The 24372-nt window shown below is 49.2% G+C and overlaps 2 protein-coding genes across 9 annotated transcripts; one reads left to right on the top strand and one right to left on the bottom strand.

Annotated features, from left to right (window-relative positions):
* Positions 1-1512: 1512 nt before the first annotated feature.
* Positions 1513-15893, top strand: carmil2 (capping protein regulator and myosin 1 linker 2). Of its 3 annotated transcripts, none has more exons than XR_007381890.1 (11): positions 1513-2001; positions 6512-6615; positions 7101-7725; positions 9186-9290; positions 9669-9708; positions 10026-10091; positions 10220-10588; positions 11072-11179; positions 11985-12089; positions 13712-14250; positions 14931-15893. XR_007381890.1 is itself a non-coding variant. In XM_048972544.1 (10 exons), the coding sequence occupies exons 1-10, from the start codon at positions 1906-1908 to the stop codon at positions 13843-13845; spliced, it is 1755 nt and encodes a 584-aa protein (XP_048828501.1). In that variant the 5' UTR covers positions 1514-1905; the 3' UTR covers positions 13846-15893. The 3 variants fall into 3 exon arrangements, 1 of the variants encoding a protein (XP_048828501.1); XR_007381889.1 differs by having other exon boundaries at positions 1514-2001; positions 13709-14250; XM_048972544.1 differs by having other exon boundaries at positions 1514-2001; positions 13709-15893.
* On the bottom strand, positions 15537-24261 carry LOC125706067 (uncharacterized). Of its 6 annotated transcripts, XM_048972548.1 has the most exons (13): positions 23607-24261; positions 23068-23174; positions 22683-22811; positions 22479-22603; positions 21673-21775; positions 21458-21531; positions 18964-19010; positions 18706-18851; positions 17603-17711; positions 17063-17206; positions 16245-16903; positions 15977-16053; positions 15537-15726 (listed from the first exon to the last, which is right to left on the bottom strand). In XM_048972548.1, the coding sequence occupies exons 3-13, from the start codon at positions 22797-22799 to the stop codon at positions 15654-15656; spliced, it is 1674 nt and encodes a 557-aa protein (XP_048828505.1). In that variant the 5' UTR covers positions 22800-22811; positions 23068-23174; positions 23607-24261; the 3' UTR covers positions 15537-15653. The 6 variants fall into 6 exon arrangements, with proteins under 6 accessions (XP_048828505.1, XP_048828507.1, XP_048828506.1 ...); XM_048972550.1 differs by having other exon boundaries at positions 23058-24261; XM_048972549.1 differs by having other exon boundaries at positions 23062-24261.
* Between the last annotated feature and the right edge of the window lie 111 nt (positions 24262-24372).

Here is a 24372-nt window from a genome sequence, read left to right as displayed (position 1 = left end):
CGCGCCCCCTTTCCATGCGCTTCTGTTCCTCCATGGCAGTCACCCCCCCCACCCCCGTTCAGTTTGACATCCCGCTCGTTCACAGACCTGCTGGTATCAGCAATGGCCTCCAAACACCTTCTGCTTTTCTGTTTGTTCTGCCGTGAACCAGCTAAAGAGAAATCAGCTGTAAATTATTAATATGATTCCTTGAACTGAAGGGGCTGTATCTGTGTAGCGGCGTATTTAGAATATCTGGTCCCCCCCCCGGGAAAATTTTACTTTGCTATTTTGCATATGATTTTATGTACTCAAGGGCCCCACCCACCCACCCCCGACGCCCCCATAGAGGTGTGTTCTGGAAGCTGTAACCAGTGATTAAAAATGAACAGCCTTGTGGGGGGAGGGGCACCACCCCCACCAGCCCGGCACTGGGCCCTCTCCTGCCGTCAGCAGGCCGGCCCCGGGGCCCGGGAGCCACCTTTGATTAGGAGAAGCTCTTTGAAGGGCGGAAGAAGCAGATGGAGGGACAGAAATGGCACATGGGTCCAATATGTGACGCCCTTCGGATGTAGTCTCTGCTTGCGCGTGGTGTGTAAGTGTCTCTTTAAAACCGAGTGCCCTTCTTGTGGTGGATGTTTGTTGTGCTCCCTGGGGAGACCTTTTCAGGGCGTGGTGCTTAGCGCTCCGACTCTCATGTTATCTGCTCTTTTATGCTTCCTGAGTCATTCCTGTATCTGATCTGTATCTGTCCCACACTGCTCAGCGACTCCGAGCGCACAAAACATACTGGGCGATCCAAAGCCTCGCTCTCGTCGGCTCCCAGCGAGGCGCATGCCATCCGGAGGGGTCAGAGGTCGTGTCTGACTGCCCCCATCAGGCCAATGAGGAAGTGCGAGCTGTAAACAAAGGTCTTGGAAAGCAAGGAAATAAAACGAAAAGCTCTTTAAAGAGAGCGGACAAAATTGAGCGGCGTGTAATTTGTAGGTTGCGGAAAAATAACATTTTGCAAAATGAACTGAAGAGAGTAAGCAGTATCATGAGCAGAGGGCGGGCGTGGGCAGCGACCATGGTGCTGAAAGGGTTAAGGGGTCTCGCCATGGAGACGAAGGGAAAGAGCTTTGACCTCATGGGGTCACAGGGAGATCTGAATGGATTACACAGCCACACTCCCCCCACGCCCCACCCTCGACAACAACAGATAATCTGCACGGGCTCCCCCTGCGTGCACAGAGCCGAGGCTAAGTGGAGCATGACTGGTTGGGTCTGAGAGCGGGGGGGGGGGGGGGGGGTTTACCAGCTGATGGTGGCGCTCTCACTCCCCCCCCCTCCCCCCCCCTGTGAGAGAGCCATGCCGAAGCCTCACCGCTGAGCTCCTAAAGCTGGGGGCACTCCGCTCGCGCCTGCATCCTGAGCCTCCTCTCTCTCCTCCCTCCCCGGCGCACGGCTGCTCCTCCCCGTCACCATCCTCTCTCTCCTGCTCTCTCTCCTCCTCTCTCTCCTGCTCTCTCTCCTGCTCTCTCCTCCTCTGTGAATCACTGTACTGCAGCTATGTTTCAGTCCTTCACACCTTTTCTTCTTTTGTTGTTATTTTTCACCCATCCCTGGCTCTCCCTCTCTCTCTCTCTCTCTCCCCCTCGCTCACCCTCTCTCTGCCCCTCGCTCACCCTCTCTCTGCCCCTCCCCCGCCTCCTCCTCCTTCCCTCCCTCCCTGTCCACAGGTCTCCTGGATGTGGATATAGATAGTCAGCAGGCAGCAGCCGGGCGGGCGGGGGCAGGCGCGGTGACGTCGTCGTCATCGCCGTCGCTGTCAGTCACGGCCGCCCAGCTGACGCCCGGCCCCTCCCACCTGCCGGATGATGCTGCCGCCGCTGCTCTTAGCAACAGTCAGTGCCGGCGCTCACAGCCTCACCTCCTCGGCCCCTTATGGACCTGCCCATCGAAGGACAGAGGCTGAGGCACTACACCAGCAGCAGGCCCCGACCCAACCGGCGGAACCGGCAGCCGCCCAGCAAGCCGCAGGTACTGGGGCGGGGGCGAGGGCGAGGGAGCCCCGGCTGATGCACTGCGTCCGGGAGGAAGCTGGGAAAACTGGGACGCACTGGGAAGGGAGGGTAGCTAGCGGAGGTGGGGGAGAGGGATGAAGGGGGCGAGAGCTGGGCTTGGGCAAGATTCTAGTGGGATGCTGATCTCCGCGCCTCACCTCCCCCTCCATGCATCGGTGAGGGTTCCTGCAGCCCCCCCCCCCACGTACCGTGGCTACCGTCTGCCGAGAATGGAGCTGCAAGAATGACACGGGCTCCCCGCAGCCATGGCGACTGTCTCAGCGGGAGCCACGTTAATATCTTAATTTTTAATGTCCCCACGTTATGGATGCGACTTCATCCCCCGCCTGCCCGCCCTGCCTCTCTCCCTCTGCCTCACTCTCTCGCTAGGAACTGGGGGGGGGGCTGGAGTGAGGAGGGGGGTTGGGGTTTTGAATAGCTAGAATGATCCGTTCGGGGAGATTTTGCGGAGGAGTGTGTATATGTTTGTGTGTGCGTGTGTGTGTGCGCGCGTGTGTGATTGGGATGTCGAAGGGAGCAGCTGGTGCACACTAGCGCATGATTGGGGGGGGTGTATGTGTGATTTTTTTTTCCTCCTTCTAGCGGTCTGCCATCATGAGCGAGCTCCCCGCATGTGCGTGTTGCTGTGCCGCGTCCCATGTCCCCCCCCAGACCCCCTCCTCCGCGCTCTGCGTCCCTGTGCTCCTGTGCCGCTCTAGCGGGCTGTTGTGTAACCGTCCATGGCGTCCCTGCAGTGAGGTCCGGCACATTTTTTATTATTTTTTTCCGTGGCCCAAGCGCCCCTGGTCCCACTGGCAGGATCACCGCTGACCCGCCTGCGATCACTCGCGCCCAGAGGACCCGGCAGGTTCCCGCGGCGACGGGGGTGGGGTGGCTACGCAATGCTGCCGGTTCTCCGGGGATGGGCTGGTGCTTGCCGTGTTTCAGCGGCGATGGGGAGGATGAAAGGACTCGATTTGTTGTTGCTGCACCCTCCAAACGGGGTGGGGGGTTGTTCTCCAGACACTCCCCTCTGCACCACGGCTGTTTATGGCAGTGTGTGTGCGTGATTCGGGGTCTTGTCCTCAGGGTTCTGTGTAAGGAGACTTAGCAGATCGCCATACGAATAACGCTGCTTGACGCTCCTGGAGGGAACGTCCACCTTCAGTGGGAACCAGGAGATGGTAGGAATCCAGAGTATTTACGTGTTTGGGTGGAAAACTCCCAGATTTGGTTGGACACGATTCTGATGTTGATGGAGGCGTTAAAGTCACGGGTGTCCGTGTCTCCGAAGGCTCCAGTGCTAGTTGTTCGGAATACAGTTCGCGGTACAGAACCGCAAACACGATTTGAAGAGGCGGTTAGCTTGTAGGAGATTCTCCATGTCTGTAGGAACTGAGGGGAGGAGAGGGTGTCTCTAAGCGAATTGCTGGAGAAATACCGGCAGCCTTTAAATGCAGGTATAAATGGATATTCTGGACAGAGCAGAGGGTGTGGTGTGTAAACGGGTGTTTTTAAACGGGTGTTTAGTACTGCAGGTGCAGTCACCCGGACGAGGGTCGGGATCTGTGTGGTGGTTCCATCTCGGGACATGTTTTTAACACCCCTGGGAGGTCAGCTAAGGTTGGCTCTGGGATTGGTCCCAGACCACGGCGGGCAAACTTCTGCATTCCGGGCGGCAGAAAAGCTGGAGGCACTTGGGGATTGGGCTGATGGTGTTTGAGGGAGTCTGCTATCCAGGCACACTGCAATGCTGGCCAGGGGGGAACCCTGAAAGCAGGGGCCCCCTCCTTCAATGGGAAAAGTCGGAAGAGTAGCAGGGCAGGACATGGACTCTACACCGGAATGTTGTGAGCTCTAGTCCAGGTGCTGCTCTCCTTTTGGGTAACGCTTGAGTAGATCTGAGCTGGGGAACGTGGGGGATCTCGACAGATTTGAATGCTGTGACTGCGATCAGAAGTTCGGCAGTTCGATTCCCCTTGGCCAACTGTGTGATTTCAGTGTTGGGCTCTTGAGTCCCTAACCTCCAAGCCTCCAGCCTTCCCAAAGCACATTGTTTGTTCTAGCAGACTTGCACCAACAGCGATGGTATTGGATCTACAGGGTTCTGATTAAAATGGTGGGTTCCTGGAAGCATGGGGAACTCTCTTAGTTATTGTTTCATTCCATAGTGAACACGTTCAAGCATCGCACAAGGCCGAACGTACAAGCGAAAAGCTGCATAAATAGAATATAAATAGTAGCGGCGGGTGGAGCAGCGAGATGTGAAGGCAGATGGAGGCCCCCGCCACCGGTAGTGCTACTCCTCGGACATCCTGTAGCCCTGTGGGGGTGCAATGTGGAGTCTGGGTGCGTCCTCCGTTTCCCATATCACGAGAGAACCGCCGCGTGATTCAAAGGTGCAGAGCCATGCTCAGCTCACTGGGCCACGGGAGAGAGGCGAAATCCTGACAGTATGTGCATTTGGGTGTATGACTCCCTCCTCGCTTGTTGTGGTATTTCAGTGTGTGTGTGTGTGTGTGTGTGTGTGTGTGTGAGAGAGAGAGAGAGAGAGAGAGAGAGGTATGTGTGGGCTGGGAATTTAGTTGTTTAATGGGGACTGGAGTGGAATGATGAAGATCGGGGCACTCTGATTGATCGAGGCATGGTAAATGATTTATAATCTGTTTGTCACCCAGTGCAGTGCCTGATTTCCATACCACTGCACATGCTTTCACACTGAACCGTGCCTTCAGGCAGCAGTAAAGGGACCCTCTCTCTGAGCAAACTGTGCGTGTGAACATCCGTGTGAGAGGATGAGAGCGTGAGCGTATTCCCTGATGGTCTCACTGGACAATAACAGTGTAGGTTTCCCTGACAACCACACTGTCTCCTTGGACAATAGCACACACACACGCACACGATATAGGTTTTCCTGATAATCTCACTGTCTGCTTGGATAATAACATCATGCACACATGGTGTAGGTTTTTCTGACACTGTCTCCTTGGACAATAACACACACATACACACACACGCACACAGGTTTGTAGTTATATCTTTGTGGGGACTCTCCATTCATTTCTATGGGGAAAACTCTAATCACAACCTGACGACCTTAACCCCCACCCAGCCCTAACCTTAAACCATAAGTAACCAAACTAAATACGAGACTTTTGTCATTTTACTTTTTTTTTATTGCATTCACAGATCTTTGTGGGGACCTGAAAAAATGGTCCCCATGTCATCAAAATAACAGGTTTTTTTTACATTGTGGGGGACATTTGGTCTAATCTACACACACAGTGCAGGATTCCCTGACAACTTCATTATCTCTTTGGATAATAACACACACACACACACGGTGTAGGTTTCCATGATAATCTCATTGACTCTTTGGACAATCTCACACACACACACACACACACACCCACACAGTGCAGGTTTCCCTGACAACCTCACTATCTCTTTGGACAATATCACACACCCACTCACATGGTGTAGGTTTCCCTGACAACCTCACTGTCTCCTTTGATAATAACACAAACACACGGTGTGGGATGCAGGTGTTTGATGACATGATTCCCTTTTTATTTATGCTGTGAAGCTGCATAGGGATGTATTTAAACAAGCCAATTCTGTACTGCAGGATGTTACGTAGATACTGATGTTGATTAGCTATGTGATAAGAGTGGCTCCACCCAGTTAGGTGGCTCCACAACCTTGCCAGCATTACATATTAATGAGGAATCAGCTTTCCTGCTCTCTAACTGGCTTTGTGACTGGGTGCTCCTAAGCCACACCCACAAGAACAATTAGGTTTATCATCACTGACCGAGTACAGTGCTGGTATGTGTGTGTGTGTGTGTGTGTGTGTGTGTGTGTGTGTGTGTGTGTGTGTAAGGAAGACCCAAGGAAGCATTACCGTCTGGCTGCCTGTGTGTGACAGTGAGTCACCGTTTCAGGGGAGCAGTAATTGGAAGGGACGGCCACTCGCTCTCCTCCCCCAGCAGGGGAGAAACAGATGTGAATTCATGCACACAGCGGTCCACCAATCAGGGACATGCAGGCTGAGGAAAGCCAGGACATAGAGAGACTGGCCGTCCTGCAGCCGGACCTACAGTAGGTAGCATATGTTTGATAAAGCACTTGAACATTAAAAGCTACTTGCTTTCAGGTTACCGGCTCACATCTCCATGACAATAACAACAGTTCCTTTGCTAAATCTCCTGAAATTCGCCATGGTTATGAATTTGTAAAGATCATGCTTCCCGACAGTCTAACAAAGTGCCCACCACCAACCAGGGTCCAGGTTCTGTGCTTCATTTTTATATAGTGCTCTTCCCAACATGACTCCCGGAAGCCTTTAATCCCTGTGTCCCGTTTGGCCGTCGGTCGAGGGGAAGTGTGGCTAGCGCCACGGTGCCAGGTGGCCTGGCATGCCTGTGTAAGCTGGGCCTGACTCACCTGTGCCGTGCCGGGCTGTGCTGTGCTGTGCCATGTGACAGGAGCAGGCCGCCGACAGTGAGAATGATGCCAGCGACACCATGGGCCGGGTGGACGAGGGCGTAGAGGAGTTCTTCACCAAGAAAATCATCCCCAGCAACCCCCTGTGAGAGGCTACCCACGCTCATATCAATGACCATGCCCACAACCACGCCCCCAAACATGACCACACCCACGCGCCAAACATAACCACACCCACAGCCACTCCCCAAACATGACCACACCCACAACCACGCCCCCAAACATGACCACACCCACGCCCCAAACATAACCACACCCACAACCACTCCCCAAACATGACCACACCCACAACCACGCCCCAAACATAACCACACCCACAACCACGCCCCCAAACATGACCACGCCCATAACCACGTATGCTCTTCCATACACAACTGTTATTTCATTCCATTGCAGGCTTACATAGATGACAGTTACATTTATACAGCAGGTTGGCACACCATCGTGAGTCCTTCAGGGGTTCAGTAAGCTCACAATCCACATTCTTAACTGTCACAGTAAATACTGCTATGAATGCCCTGTATGCACACACATGCTGATGGGGTACGTTTGTGCTGCTCCTGTACCCAGGAAATACCAGAGGGAGGGCCCCTTGGTGATAGCATCAGTCACTGAGCCTGCCTGCTCCACACCCCCGACTGGGCCCACCAGGAACATCAAGAAGAAGTTCGGGGACTTTTTTGCCTTCAAGAGGGTCCGAGGCGGCCGGGGTTCCAAGGGCGAGGGGGCCCAGGAGGGGAAGGTGAAAAAGACTTCCATAGCAGATCTGATCCGGCCGCTGAGGGAGGCAGCACGGGCAGAGAAGGAGAGGGAAAAAGAGAGAGAGCGGGAAAAGGAGAAAGAGAGGGAGCGAGAGAAAGAGAAGGCAGAGGAGGACAATGCCATCAAGGGAAGTGCAGCGCCCCCTGCAGCACCAGTCGTGGCAGTGACGGAGGTGGGAGACGAAGAGGCCCCCGGAGGCCCCTCACCCCCACCATCCCCTACTCCGGCGCTCACCCCCGTCTCACCAACCGCTGCCACTGCTGGTATAGCTACACTGAGCACAAGCCCCACCCCTGTACCCGTGGTGGGACGGGAGAAGAGCCGCACGCCAGACGGAGAAAGGAAGCTAAAGGGGAGCCGGCGGTCCCTCAGGGAGGGGAAGTCACAGTCACTCATCCTGCTGACCGGCCTGGAGCCTGAGGACAGGACCAAGGTGAGGGCCTGGGGGTGTCAGGGTGAGGGGAGGGGTCCGGGGGTGTTAGGGTGAGGGGAGTGGGGAGGGGCCTGAGGGTGTTATGATGTAGGGAGGGACCCAGGGGTGTCAGGGTGAGGGCTAGGGGGTGTATGGATGAGAGAATGAGGGGAGGGTTGGGGTTGGGAGAGTGAGGGAACATTAGGAGGAACTTCTGATTGGCTGCAGAGGAGGAGATGAGGTGAGGGGATGGGATTTAGGCGGCTGAAGCTTCTCTCCCCCGCGGTAACCATGATCAAAGCCCCCCCGACCACCCCCCAGGGCAGCTGATTGACACAGCCTCTATCAGCTGCCCTTCTTCCCTTCCTATCTCAAAGTGCCATGCTATCCACCAGCTGCTAATCTATCAGCCTGTTAGCATCCTGACATCTGGTGGTTATTTCTGGTACTGATTTTCTGTTTACAGGGGCTGCATAACTCTGCTGCCACTGGAATTTAATCCCTACTCTTGCCTCCTGTCATCAGCACACATTTAACATTGAAGAAACTATTTATTATACAGACGCCAGGGTCAGACTCTCCCTGGAGTAACTGGGGGTTTTGCTCAAGGGCCCAACGGTAAAGTCACTTTGCCGACCAGACAATCAAACCAACGACCATCCGATCATGGACACCTAACGGAGTCCTAAACTGCAGAGCTACAAACAGCCCCTGAAAAAGGACAACCTTTACGCCACACGATCTCCGAACACCCAAAAATCTGATCCTGTACCACTCAGTCTCCATGATACTTCACATAAGGTGAACCACGGAGAGTTTAAACAGCAATGGACGGGTCGGCCCTGGTCAGCTGTGGGTCCAGTGTCTGCAGGCCGCCTCCCCCGCTGTCCCTCCGGCCTGCGCCCATCCCACAGCCTCCCAGAAGCCCCGTGCTTCTCCCCAGATGTCCCAGATGTGCACTTGTCCAGACAGGAGAGCGGCAGCTAAGCAATCGGCCGGTGTTATTTTTGGAGGTGCCTGACCTTGCGGAGTCGTGCCTTTCCACAACCCTGGCTGGTGGCCAGCGGCTGCAGATATGGGCTCTCTGCTCTCCTCTCCTCTCGGTAACGTCGCTGGGCCATCTGTGAGGGCTTTGTTCCAGAACCTTCCGTTCAGATTCTTTGCATCTTATGTGGAGATCAAAAGGCCCAGAAGACGCAATCGTTAGTTAGACAACTCCGACTGGTTTTAGGGCCACAATGGAAGTGTAACAATAAACAGTCCCGGGCCTGGGGTGTTTGTTTAAGAAGCTGTGGGGAATCAGAGGCTGCAGTTGGGTCTATTTAAGCATTTTAAACATGCAGAGTGTTGGGTCTGTACTGTGACTGAGTCTTTACTGTGACTGAGACTGGACTGTGACTGAGTCTGTGCTGTGATTGGATGCATGTAAACACTCTTCAATCCAGGAGGCTTTGGGCTCAGTCTGACACGTCCTCTTGCAGAAACCCTCGTCAGAAGGGACTCCCAGCTTCGAGCAGCGCGTCCACCTAATGCTGCACCGCATGGGTGTCACCAAAACGCTACCCCCTGACCCCAAGAAACTGCAGGTGAGCGTGGGTGTGCGAGTGTCTGTGACCCGGCCAAGCCCCAAGCACCAGTCCGCTTACAGCCCTCTGTCCCAAAGTGCTCCCCAGGCTGGAGCACAGGACTTAATGCCTGCGGGGGGGGGTGGGAGGGAAGCTGTCGAAAAATGTTTATAGAGCTGAATTTTGGCCAGCTGGGGGCAAACACACTGCTCTGATAGCTGTGATTGCAATTGTCTTATGAGGGACTCTGTATCATTCGGGGGGGGGGTGGCAGAAGTTGGTATTAAAAACCCATCGGTCAGCAAACAGGAATGGGGCGACGCGGCGGTACGAATTTACAAGGGAACATGGATTTATGTGACAAATTGGATTTAGGTGGATTTGCTTTGTACCTTCCAGCAAAACAAGGAGGGCGAGCTGAGGAAGGCTGACTCAGAGGGTAAGCAGGTCATTCTGCACACCCGTCACACTCCAGCAGGACATGAGGAAGCATAGGAGGGGGCCAACCTTATCATTAGCCAATTATATGCTTTATATCATTGACTGACAGGAGAAGGGGTACTCTGGTGGCCAATCAACTTTCAGTTGTGGCCTGTGACCCCGCCCCCTGTATGCACCGCTGGGCTCCATCTATGTGCTATGCTCACCCCTCTGAGTACTCAAGTGTTCACGCTCCCCCATCTCACTGCCTTGTTGCCGTCGGCAATGTGGGTCTGTCTGTCTCATAACATCGCCGTGCGTGCGCCTCTCTTCCAGGGACAATCATCGATAGCAAGCCCGAGCCCCCACCCACCAAGCCACGCACCATGTCCACTTCGTCAGGTGAGGTACACACGCTTGTCAAAATGACCTTCAGCTGTTGAAGGCAGTGAATCGTGTTACCGGGGGCTTTTACTGTGACAGACAGCGATGACTGATCAGCACTGACACCCCCCCCCCCCCGCCCACAGACACAAGACGGCCCATGCGGGGTGGCATGACTGCATTGGAGTCACTCAGGGCTGTTGAGGCTGTCGAGAGGCCACCCCCCCCGGAACGTCCCAGTCCACTCACCCCCAAACCCACCATCAAGCCCCCACTGTTGACCCCAGAGTCCCCTGCAGCCCTCAGGACGTCCCCATGGACCACCAGCCAGCCCAGTCCCGCCCGTGAGGGCCCCCCGGGGGAGCCTGAGACTGCTCAGCTGCAGGAATCAGTCAGTCCCCGCAGGGAGACTCCCAGTCCCTGGAGGGAGACCCCTCCAGTTCCATCGCCACGCAGGACGGTTGTCCCGGGAGACAGCCGTGACCGATCGGAACGGGCACAGTCAGTCACTGAAGGTACTCATAAATACTCATTCAGACATTATGGTTATTTCAGACAGTATATCTTAGTGCTATTTGTATGTGCCAAACTCGCTATTTTGAAAGACCGTTGCAAAACTGCCCTAGATATCATGCATTTCTGTATCAAACAGCAAAATATCAGATACAGCTGTTATTCTTAAAGATCGCTCCTGAAGTGCTGCAGTAGCACGAACAGAACGGAGCCAAATTCACGTAACTTAATCCAAAACATACACAGGCCAGACAGCCGTATCGGATAGCTGATACCATTTAAAATGTGAATGCAGCCTCTCTTTCAATGATGGAAACAAACGGGCTTTTATGTGATTATGTGCTGCGTGTGTGATCCTTCACATCCCGCTGAGTCCAGACCAACTCAGAGCGACGCAGTAACTGGGACTCACTGTCTTAATCCGGAGGCACAGAGTGAATTTCTGCCATGTGGGTGTGTTCTCTGAGGTCCCCTCTGTCCTGCAGATATCCTCCCCAAACCACGCCCCCGGACCAAGCCCTCACCACAGCGCCGCGCCGTCTCCGTCCACGAGGAGTCGCTCCGTGAACAGGCCGCCCTTTTGGACCCTGAGGGTGAGCCTTGCACCAATCATCTCGCTTCTTGTGCCACTGAGGTCAATGGTAACATCCCCAGGCTCTCGTAGGAATAACCCATAGGGGCGCAAGGTCCCTGGGTGCCTCTGAAATGATATACTTGTTTGCTATGTACATAGTAACATGAAACATAGTATGCGATGAGAGCAGTATGTCTGAATCTTTAGCATGGATAAGACAGTAGGCGACCTGCACCCAGATCATACATACTATTACTAAGCAACATGCTACATTGTGAAATTCCGAAGGACGTAACCAATGGATACTACACTGTCCCACAAGGCAACTGGAGCTGAAAACAGAAACAGAGAAGAATGTGGCTTTGCTCATAAACTGTTTTCAAGATGGTGGAGAAAGTGCCATCGCTACACAAACCGGAGCAGAAAAAAAAACCCAGTTACATCAGTTGACTCGAATATGTATTTTTTTTCATTGATAGTTTGTAAGTTTTTAAGTTTTATGAGGGTCAAGCTACATCATTGGTAAAAATTTGGGTTAGATAATAAACAAGATGGCAATGCAGTGCATGCATACTGTCCTCGTGCATACTACATTGAGTAGTAGAGTTCTAATGAAATTCAGTATGTACTATGTAAGTATGCAGTTTCGATGTCCCCTTCACAGCACTACCCTTCTCCTCATTCGCTAGATTATAGCCAATCAGCTGTCTAAGAATCTGTGCTTTATCCAATCAGTGTAACATGAAGCATTTACCTCAAATCATGTAGTGCTGTACTGTGGACACGTACACCAGGATGTAATTAACATGTTGTCATGCCCTCAGAGCTGAAGGCTGCGTTGCCACGGCTGCAGAGGTCGCCGGTGCGGAAGTGGACCAATCACGGGGAGCTGGCCCCCTGCAGCGAGGCTCTGCCCGAGGGCGAGGAGGGTGAGTTAGGGATTGAGGGGCACGGGTAGCTTGGGGAAGGGAGCAAAGTGGGCCTTTCTGCACGTCGCCACGACACAGACAGTCATGTGATCCCCATGCCTTCAGTCATTGGCTTCTATGATCTAGTGCCACTATGACATCACAGCTCACATTTACTATGCCTGAGTCATAATTCAGACAAATACCTACAATTTGCAGGGAGAGGAGGATAATGTCCGGAAGAAAGGGAAGAGCAGCTTATTAAGTTGGCTGGATCGAGATCTGCTGCAATAAGGGCACTGGGGATAAAACGGCTTATTAACTGCAATCCATCATCATTATTCTGTCATCAGTGTTTGGCGTATAGCATCAGACCAAATTGAGCCATCTGTTGATTAGGAGATGTTACTGAATTAAGGATTGTAGAACTCTTCTTCTGGGATTTCCAGTATCGTCTCGTCTGCTTGGCATGGTGATTTGGAGAGATGGAAAAATGAGCTCTGGTAGCACGCAATGAGTGGCATGACCCCCCTGTCAAACAAGGGCCAGTACCAATGAAGTAATAGCTGTGAAATGTCAGGCTCGCCCTCCCATTTCCTCCACCAGCATGCAGTTGTGTTTGTAAGTAGTAAACAAAACACTGAATTTGTGGATACCCTCCATTTCAAGAGCGGCCTCCAGGGGCAAGTACAGGGGCGGGGCCACTGGCCTCAACTAAATGTTGATTGGCCTCCAGAGCACCCCTCCTCTGTCACTCACAGATTCAAAACAAATCATTGGTTAATGATGAGGTTGGCCCCTTAGTATGAATAATGTCCCCTCTAATGTCCCCCAGAATCTTACAATTGCCCCTAGTGGTCAGTCAGCACGTTTACATGCACGACAAGAAAATCGAATTATTGTTAGTCCAACTAAGATAGATTAAGATCAGGGCTTTTTCTTATTTCATAATTCTGTATACGGACATTATAATAATAGATTCGCTAAAACGTTTTCACTCTGTCATAGAAAAAAAAACCCTTAGTTAGCTTTGCAATTTTAATGATTATTCATTTTCAAGATTACGTAGTTTAAAGTTGACCTCCGCTGCTTTTGCCTGATCGCTGCATGCGTTCTCCGAGACGATAATAATAATTTTCATCTTTGCCTTTTAAATTACTGCTAGACGGGTTCGTGAGAAATATGTGACAAACATATTTCATAAATACCCAAATATTTATAACAAAATCAGTGTAATATCTGAAAAAATTCCAGTACTGTGCTGTCATAGTATATTATACAAAACACTTTATTTCTTGCTATGCTAATCCTGATCCTGATCTTCTTGTATCTGTTCTTCTGACCAGATTATTTTTATCTGTGACGTAATAGGTCAACTGGAAAAAGCCAAATACTAACAAGCTGAAGGGAGCAATATTGCCACCTATCGTATCGGAGTCAGACGTACTTCGTTCAATAAATCGATTCCCATCCCATACATGTATAATGAGGAGGACAGCAGTCCGGTTAAATGGCGTAGTCAAGCTATAGCCGTGTAGGCCGTGCATGTGGACGTACCGAGCGAGTCACACACTGACAGGCCTCTGAAAATTAAATGCGAGTTCTTGTGTGTGTGTGTGTCCCCATCCCCTAACCCTCAGCAGGCAAACGAACCAGCGAGGAGAGCGAGCAGAGCAAGGAGGCAGGGGGCAGGATGGTGACACTGCAGCACAGTGTGCATGGAGGGCCGTCAGACCAAAGAACTGATTCCCCACAGTTCCTTAAAGACATGAACTGACCGTACCCAGAGTCTATTTTCTACCGTGTCCCTTTGCATTGCACGCCAGACAAAAAAAAAAGTAACAAAGACAAAAAAAGAGGAAGACAGTGTCTATACTTGTTAAATATTATTAAAAATTCCATTCAGATGTCTTATCGAGAATTCTGTTTATGCCGGTGGTTCTATGGTTTGCTTGATGGCGAGATCGATCACTCCCTGTTCTCGTTGGGATCTGTTTAAGATCCGTTTAATTATCTGGTTAATTGCCTCAAAAATGTCCTGTTTCTGGAAAAAAAAGAAAACAAACAAAAAACTAAAAGCACAGCTGCCAGTGCACATCTGTCCAGTGAATGGTGTCGTGGGAATGATGCAAACCTTCTGGAGAGCAGAAGCAACATCTGCAGGGACTGGCTACCATAGGGGGTAAGTGCCTGGTTAGCTGACCACGGGTAGTGTGTTAAGAGCCTCAAAGACTAGGGATCGACCGATTATCAGTTCTGCCGATTATCAGTCGATATTCATCTTATTTTGGATACCAGGCCTCCGTTTTTACCCAGTGTTACCGATAGTGTCATCATGCGTGTTGCATACATGTACCTCTCTTGGGTCTCGCACAAAGTCCACTGAATGGACTGGCTGAAATGTGAACAAGTTCACCTCAACCTAAACCAATAAATGGTTTTCTCTGGATACAAGTGTAAGCCGAGGAAAGAGGCTGTGTATCAGAGATAGAAAGATAATTGTAAGTTCAAAAGCTGACAGTACCTGCACCTAGGTAACATATTCCATCCTATGTTACCTAGTTTTTAGTTTTGTAGTGAAGTTTAATTTCATTTTATTGAATGCGTGCAGTTTGTTTTTTTTGCCAATTTTTTGTGTTTTGGGAAAACATTGTAAAGAAATTGTGTTACTTTCCCAAAACCGAAAATTTCTAGAGTATCGGTTTCAGTGATTGATAATTAGTCTCACGGGTCAATAATGCATATCGGCTTGGAAAAAATTATATTGGTCGATCCCTATCATAGATGAACATCATAACTGCTTTGAAATAACTGACGTAGGACTGTAGACCTACTGCTTACCCAATACTTGTGGTTAAACAGTGACATGGAGTGGATGAATGTACGGGGCCAGCCTAACAAAGACACAGCCCATAATAAGCTGGCGCGGCACTCAGCAGAGACTAAACTCGCCAAGCAGACACCACCCACCAGAACCTGAACACAGGAACCCAAGTTGAACAGCGCCCAACACCACCGACCTGACACACGAAGGGAACATCTGGATGGAGCAGACTGCTCACCTGACTGCAGACTGCTCACCTTCACTTTTTACAGTCTGTGAATGGTCTACTGATTGAGCAGGACGTCACCCCTTTTGTAAAAACTACACTTCCCAGCCTCTCTGTATTGTCAAAAACTACAATTCCCACTGCCCCACCCCAGTGGCTACAGGACTGCAGTTTCCTCAGATTCAGCAGGAGCCAAACTAAAAGAACAGAGGAAGTGAGCTGAAAACCCAAGCAGCTTATCAGGTTCTCTTTAACCTGAGGGACACACCAGAGCCAACCAGGGGGAAGTGCAGAAGATGGTCAGGTTAAGGCTGCTGCTCCACACCGAGGAACAGTCCACCAATGTTTACCTGAAGTCCTACTCCCACCAGAAACCCACAAGTCCAGATCAAATGACTGATTACTGCTCAAAATCATGTGACCAAGGAACAGAACAGTTTTATTCTGATTGATACAAATGGGGTTACAGTTCAATCAGGGCTAAGGGTCAGAGATTAACCTCAGGAACCTGGGTTGTGCAGCTTGCTGATGAAGGTCATTTGGTGCTCTTAGTGTAGTTGTTCTGCAGCAGGTACTTCACTGACCACCGCAAGAGGTCATCAGGAACCCTACAAGAAACAGAGCAAACGCACTAAATACGGCGTGAGGATGCGGCGCCAACAAGCAACTTCCTGGAGCTTCTGAAATTAAATGTTATGACAGTTTTCACTTTGGTCGAAGGCCGATGTCCCTTGACTCTAATTCAACTCAATTCAATAAACTGGAGTGAGATAAACGGTGCTGGTGTGACTTGTGTGAATTCGAGGTGCCTTGTGGTCGTCCTCGGCAGGGGCCAGGCCCCCATCCTCCACCGCTCACCTCAGGTTTTGGAGGGCTTGTGATATACTCTCATCTGGCTCATAGGTGTAGCTGAACGGGGTCCCATCTGGGTGAGTCTGCAGCAGAAGCGGAAATAGGACCATTCGCAAACCACCGTGGATATTGAATTAATTTTATATATTAGATTATCAATCACATTATTAGATTTAAAATAATTTATGATTGTGCTATTAAACATACTGTTAATGATTGCACCAGTAAATGTTAATCACTGCGCAGGGAAGAGTGAGGTGCAAAACCTTCCTACCCTGAGAGGCTGGGAGGTGCGCGTACTGGAGCGGGGCTCAATCCGGCTCCTGGAAGTCCCTGGTTCTGAAGGACCGGGGTCAAAGCCAGTGAGAATTTTGGGTTCTTCTTTCTCATTGGGTTGACGACCCTCCGTGGCAGCCCGCACCCCTCCTGGTCTTCTTCGTCCTTCGTCCTCGTCTGCTGTCAACAGAGGCCTCTTCCTCCTCTTACTTCTATTTTTTGACTTATTCAGCGGGACTCCTTCTTCCTGCTGAGTTTTCAGTTCACAAACTGGGGGTGAGGGTAGTGGGGGGCGGATCAGGGGACAGAGCCTGAGGCGAGCCCAGTAGCTGGAGTGGCATGGGTCGAGGCCAAGGGAAGCATCTTTCACTAAGAGCCGTGTCCGCACGGGGGGGGGGGACTCGATGGGGCTTGACGCAGGCTCTGCGGGGATGTGGCTGCCCTGGTTAGAAGGTTCCCTCAGCTGCACTGAGCCTCCCACAGACTCCAGGCCTTCATTAGCCTGCTTCTCACATGGGGCCGGCCTACTGCTCCCGGTTGACATCTGCCTGCCTGGCGCCATGGCAACCACGGCGGGCTGAGAGTGACAGGGTTGCGGGGAACACAGCGGTGAGTCGCCTATTTCAGGAAGGCCTTTGGGGCTGACAGACCCTGACCCTGAGTCACGGGAAATAAAAACGCCGTGATGAGCCTCTGGGCGATTCTCCGCATAGCCAAGGCTGGGCACCTTTACTGGTAAACTGGCAGAGAGGGAAACCATTTAAAGGGAGAAGTGCTGCCCCCATCAGGAAGTGAGCGGGACAGCATTCACGCTACCTTCGTCCGACGATGTTCTGATTCCGACCTCAGCAGCAAACATATCCCACGGGTTAATGGGCACCTTCTCCTGATTCCCAAATTCCAAGAGGGAATCATTTTCCGGGTCAGGGCTGTGTGGACAACCCTTTTCCTCCAGTTCACCTGGCCACAGGGAAAGAAATAAGTCAGAACCAAACATTCTCATTCCCCATACACTGTAAACCTGTGATTCTCAACCTAGTCCTCTGGGACCACAAACAGTTCACATTTTTGCTCCCTCCCAGCTCCCAGCGCACCTGAACCAAACAATCAAGCGATCAATACTGACTCCCTGGAACAGGTGTGGTGGGAGTACGGAGGGAGCAAAAATGTGGACTAACTGGGGGTCCCTGAGAACTGGATAAAGAAACACTGCAATAAACAGAACAAAGCAGTACACTCACACACAAATACATGTGGATGACAGTGGTGATGCCAGAGGGGTAGAAAACCTCCCTTTTGACCAGTACAGTTAGACTACAGCAAGGGATCTAACAAAATCTACAGATGAGGCGTTACCTGGGCTACATGTCACAGAAACACGCGGGTTGGCGACCTGCCTCTCTAACTCCTCCAACTGGCTGTCGGAGAGATAGAAGCTGGAAGGGACGGTGAATTGGGGTTCGTCCTACAGCAGGGGCACAGAAACCAAACTGTCATACTAATGCACCACACATAGAGAGAGACCTCTAATCGCACTGAATTACACCCCCTGGAGGTCTGACTAAGGCAAGTCACATAGTTTATTCCAGTGACATCCCGAGTCACTGGAATAATTGATCGGTACTGGCTCCCACAGCCCGATCTATTTAATTTCCTGCGTCTGCCTAATGTACAGGAGTTGCACAGATCGTGCGGTCCCGTCACGCGCTGCAGTACACCTCATGCACATGGCTTGGAGCTATAAATTATCAAAACATCAGCTGAGCTGAAAGTTTTGGAAACTCAAGGCAGCCCATCAGCTTCCTGCAGTGTTTGCAGTGCCGTCCTCTGGAGAGGAAGTACTGGCAGGGGTCGTTTAATACAACAGATCTAATAAGGCACTTGCAGAAAAATACTGCAAAATCATTTATCTTGCTCAGACAAAGAATGAACAGAGGCTTACTGTTTGTGTATGTATATTTATCTATTTATTAAAAGATCATATCGGAATTTGCAATCCACAGATATAAATACTGAATGGATCAGATCGGGGTACCAAAGAGTGGTTCGGGACATCCCAAATTCATCCTTAACATAAAGCTTCCAGATGAATTTTGAATTACAGTCAGTTGCTGGTCATCTGTGTTGATTCCTGACCAACACGTCCCTGAAGGTAGTTTGCTACAAACTGCACAGCAGGGAATTTGGTCATTTAGTTCATCCCATGCTTCACTGAAATATATTTAGTGCTGTCTAAAGCAGATTTAGAGCTAAAGAAACAGCAGTAACTCTTTGAGAAGAAGCTTCCTTTGGCTGTTACGGTCAATGCAACTTAACAGGCCAGAATTTCAAAACACATTCTATGACGTTTCAGCAGATAAGCATAAGCCCCATCTCCTTTACCTTCATTTCCACCATTCCCACATTTAATGACAACACTTCTCAGCATAGCTGCCGTTTATAAATGACTGGCTGCCCACCTTGTACCTGATCCTGTCTCTATCCCATCCTGTTCTACCAATCACAGGACGGCCCTGTAAATCAGGGCCAGATGGGGGCGACAGCAGCCCCCTAAGATGCTGCTGCAGAGAGTTCAGTCTGTCCTGATGTGCCGTTGCAGGGGACTCTGGGTAAAACGGGAAAGTGTCTTGATGACTCCCCCAATGCCCTGCTTGGACACCCTAATACTCCTGACCACTCAATACATGCATGCACATGTTGGACAGGGCAGTACGAACCTAAACAGCATGGTTCACCGTCAGAGGAACACCCCTCCTGCAGAGACCTGAAAGACACCCAACCCGTACAGCATGACAGCACCATGACAACAGCACATGCCCCCCCACACACACTCCAAGTTACGGCTGCACGATGTCACACCGCGATTAAATATCACATGAGCAGTAAACACCAAGGCATAAACATCTGCCCAGATGCCAGCTTTTCAGTATTATACGGATACATAAAAAGTTCATAATTTTGTATGAATTTGGCGTGTCCTTACATTAAATAAACGTCAGACTTTAAATTGCAGAAAGTACTCAAACCACAGATGTCGTTTTACTTCATTTATCCACAATATCTCCTCTTTTAAAAGGTGATGCTGACCTGTCCCTTTCTTCACCACCACTTCAGTGCTTATCGCTTACAAGGTACACAGCCATGTAAAAAAATTAGGACGCCCCATTAAATATTTAGTTCTTTATTAAGAAATATCAACATATCCATATTAAATCATCTTTCAATTTATATCTGTAGATGAAGGTGATGTAAAAGCATCTCCTATGCAAAGACAAGAAACAAATTCACCTTATTTAACAAAAGAAATTAACCAAGATGCCAATCCCTAGGGAGGAAAAAGTTAGGGCACCTTATGCCCTAACAGCTAATGGACAGATGGTCTCACATTGTCCTCAAGGACCCTCTGATACGATGAAGAATTCATAGTGGATTCCATGATGGTGAGCTGGCCAGGTCCTGCTCCATGACATTTCTACCCCCAAGCTTCACAGCTGGTATGAGCTTCTTTTGCTCAAAAGTTTATGGCCTGTTTCTATGTCCCATTAATTCTGTTTTAGATTCATCTGTCCAACGCACATTTTTCCAAAAGTCCTGGTCTTTGTCTAATTGGTCTCTGGCAAACTTCAGTCTTGCCCTGATGTTTTTTTACCAGCTACGGTTTCCTCCTTGCACATCTCCTATGTAAATCAAACGTGTGCGTCTCTTTCTGATAGGTGCATGTACCTTGACATCAGCTGTGACGAGACCTTCCTGTATGACCCATGATGACATTTTTAGAGATTTCTTTCAGCATCTTGCAGTTTCTTCTTGGGCTGAACTTGCTAGGACGGCCTGACATGACCATGTTGGCAGTTGTGTTAAATGTTTTCTGCTAGTAAATTATTTTCCGGACAATGGAATGGCTGATTGCACCTAATGTGGTGCAGCTGGATCTAATTCTAGGCATTTTAAACAGTAATGAATGTGAGGATGTCCCAACTCCTTCCTCAGTAGGACCTGGCATCTTATTTCTTTTAAGTGAATTTGCTTCTTGTTTTTGCATAGTCACCTGTATGTACAGATATACACTGAAAGATTTAATATTGACATTTAATATTATTATATTTTTTTAATACAGAACTTAATGCTTAATATGGTGTTAAAATTTTGTCACAAGACTATTCCAAAACAGTAGCATGTGACGTGTGTTGCAAGCCGAATTTAATAAACATAAGGATTATTATAACGATTACTAACGTTTGGGTGTCACGATACTACACAATAGTACTAATTTGCTTCCCAATTTGTGGGTGTAGGAAAATGTCCATATAGTTCCGGAAAGCCGGCATCCAGACCAGTGTTTTGCCTGTCATCCAAAGCCCCGGGGATTGTAGTCCATGCAGCATATAACTTCGATTATACTGGGATGTGATATCGCATACCTCTGCTCCAGGTCGTTTAAAGAATATAGTGCTTCTCAGTGTACTGTAGCATCCCAGAGCCATGATATGCTGTATTTCCGAGCAGCATGCATAACAAAGTTAACATTCTGTTTGTTTGTCGTGTTTATTTATAAGTAACACCTTGTGATAACATTACGTTTATATCATAAGGTTGCTCTGTGTTGGTTTCACTGTTGTATATGTTCTTTATGTTGAGCACCGTAAATGTCGCTGCATCATTCAGTAATAGTTACCAGGTTGTGGTGCATTTGTGTTCGGTAAAATAAACCATTCTATAAATGGTCTCAGTCTCGCAGTGGATCCCAGGCTTGGTACAGTGCGATTCCTGCAGATCTCACACATCTACTGCCACAGTGCCGGCAACAGAGATCCGACCGAGGCACTCTCGCAGAAGGAAAGCGGCACACGGAAGCATACTGGAAGCAGCATGCAGCATGCAGGGGACTGTGTGGGACTCATGCCACACGTGTTGTGGAACTCCCGGTCACCATGGCAACACTCAACCCAAAACCCTGGAGGGTGCTGCAGAGATATAAGCTGAGCTGGTGCTTGCTTCGGAGCTCTGAATGGACCAGTTCAGCCCAGTTCCCCCAAATGTTGTTGCATTTTCCACCAAATGTCTGCTGCTTGGACGTGCATAATGGTACGCCACATTAAACTCAGTGTCCAAAATCATAAACCATTCTACCTATTATTGCTTTTACGAAATGAGCAAACCACTGCGCTTGAATGTGATTCAACACCAAGGTTTCTGCTATACATCACATACCTGCAGGGTTTATGAGCCCCAGGGGTAAATGTGGTGATCAATTCATGGACTGTCAACATCAACTGCCATTTTCCCTGGTAACACAGAAGAGTGTTGTATTCAAAAGAGGAACATTAAAGTCTGACCTTAAAAGGCCTGGGTGCTGCTATATAAAATCGCAAACGCCTCAAGGTTTCGCAGCAGGAAGGGGACAAGGTACATCTGCAAATTCGTACCTCCTCCACATCCCTCTGGGCCATGAGGTTGTATCTCAGCAGTAACACGCTGTGGCCTGCAAGGCTGGTGAACGTCGCATTCACCCTCAGGCTATGGGGGGCTCTGCGAAAACAACACTACTGTAAATGTCAATGTTTTGCTCATAGGACCATAATGCGACCTTATCTTGTTCATAATATAATTACTTAGTAACTAACTATCAGTGCTTCAGAGCATAAAAAAGCCTGGAACGATTTGTAAAAGTCAGGGGCATACAGCTCTGGAAAAAATATAAGGGCCACAACAACATTTTTCATTTCACTCATTTCTCAATTTATGAGTATACACCTGCATAAAAAAAATATATATGTTTTGCTAACTGCAGCCTGGTATCTCTTTCTCATTGATGAAAGGCTTCTTCCTTCCTCTATGGGTCTTCAATCCTGCTTCTAGATGCCTGTTATTAACTGTCCTAGCAGTGCACTTCACACCACTTAATGTTTCCCATTGTTTTGGAAGGTCACTTGATGTCATCCTCCGATTCATGAAGCACTGTTGCAGAAGTTGACGGTCATCCCTGGCATTAGAAACTTGTTTCTAGTGCTGTAAATGTAATGTAAATGTTTCTGCCCTCTATCTGGCTGGTTTCTGGTCCTTCCCAGTGCCTCCCTTTTTCACGTTATTCTTGTTTACTGTGGAAATTCTGAGCCTTCTGTCAGCAGAGCCAAGAAAATCAGGATTTAATAGTACAGATTCTAAAAAAATATGGAGTGGTCGCATTTTTTCCAGTGCTGTATACTACGAAAGTCATGCTGGTGTTTTGCACCTGAGAAACTTCTGCCACGCCTCCCTGGTGAGGAGGCCACGGATCGCAGCCGGCCCGTCGGACAGAAGGAGGAGCGCCACCGGATCCTCGCCCAGCTCCTTCAGAGAGCCTGTTGCTTCACCAACCTGCGACACAGTATCACACCAAGAACAGCGGTCCCCGTGCATCGGCCCAGAGATCGGATTAAAGCAAAATAAAACGTACTGCCTGGCCTTCCAGTACCCTTTTAACACGAGCGAGCACCCTGGTGGTCCTTTGCCCAGTTCCGTAGTTCTGGATCAACTCCTCGATCCATGGTTCAGCTCGGGTGCCATGTGACATGCTACCACCCACCTGTTCCCCAGTAAAAAGGGACATAACTGCAAATAACAATATAAATACTGGGATCCCAATGTTCGCGCTTAGTTTCTATTCCATGTGAAAACTGAGTACAAGTAACTGCGATATATTTTTACACCAACCGTGAAGGGTGTCTAATTTCGCTTAGAAATTAGTGGCAACATCCCACTCGACGAAAAAAATACAAATGACAGTAACTGTCGGTAACGAACAGTAAAGTCCGTGATTAATTGCACTTACTTACACTCACCTTCTGTAAAGCGTTGGTGCTGTTAGCCTGGAAACACAAGAGCTCCCGCCATAAAGCGGTGTCCCCCTAAATGTCCCCGGAGAACAAGGACGCCGGCAGTACGGTTCCTATTGGCGTGATATGTTTACCTCGGAATGCTTTAATATCACTTATAACGCGAAGCGTTATACTCTGAAGCTGCCCATTAACTTATGTAACTGATTTAAAATTCTTAATCCGGAAATAATCAAAGATACAAGGAAATGTGAATATTACACCACTGAAAGATTCAAGACAGAAAATGTAAGCCGTTTAATTTATAGACCATGTGAATTGGAATGCTTGCTCAGCCGCAGTTAGCACAAACAGCCAACAACATATAACAAAATAATAAATAGCCGTTAGAGGTGCTATACTGTGGTGAAGACAAGTAAAAAAAAAAGGACACTGCAATTCACAGAGGTGCAAGTGATATTTAGATATTCTATTGCATATGGCTTGAGGGAAGAAACTCCTCTTAAATCTGTTAGTCAGGGTTCTGTTGCTGTGAAACCTCTTACCAAACTCCGGGCGTGAGAACAGCTTGTGGTTAGGCACCAAAATACACTTTATTATTTACGGCAGCACATATCTGCGAGACGGCAGATCCTCTGGTCTTCTGAGATCTCATTACCTTCTGTATGGCTTTCCTCGCGGAAATTACTGCTCCATCGCACCACCCCATTTTACCAAACCAGACCATATCACACACCCCACAACACTAAACCACACCATACCAAACCGTAAGACCTTCAATGGCATTTTGGTAGGTTAGTGTGGCTTTGCTCATCCTCTACTTCCTTACCTATCTTTAGAAGGCTTTGATATCCTCTAGAAAGGAATTAACGCTAAAATGGCTTAGCTCTGACAGTCTTTCTCTGATTATCTGAAATCCGAAAGAAGAAGAATGCGCGGTTACTGACAGCGTCCACTGGAGAGGCGTCAATGTGACTCTCGCCGTCTCCTAAAGTCCACAATCTCCATTGTTTTACTGACCTTCAGGGTGAGATTAATGTCATAACACTTCTCAACAGTTTGCTCCTGTATGCAGAAACATTAATGGTGCTGAGACCAGCTACTGTGAAATCAACAGAAAACTTGAGGTTGTTTCTGAATTGCCAGCAGCACAGAGGGAAGCTAGTATTGATAATCAAGACAATGATCTTTCCATGGTCACAGGTAATGTAGTGTTATGATTTGGTGGCATTATTACAATATAATATTAATGGAAAAGTAAATAAATCCAATTGCTGATGCTTATTGTAAAGCAACAAAAAAGCTCAAACC

Source organism: Brienomyrus brachyistius, chromosome 13, assembly GCF_023856365.1.
Source record: "Brienomyrus brachyistius isolate T26 chromosome 13, BBRACH_0.4, whole genome shotgun sequence".
In the NCBI taxonomy this organism is placed as follows: domain Eukaryota; kingdom Metazoa; phylum Chordata; class Actinopteri; order Osteoglossiformes; family Mormyridae; genus Brienomyrus; species Brienomyrus brachyistius.
Note: the sequence above shows the minus strand (reverse complement) of the source record. Positions and strands in the feature narration are given on the sequence as shown.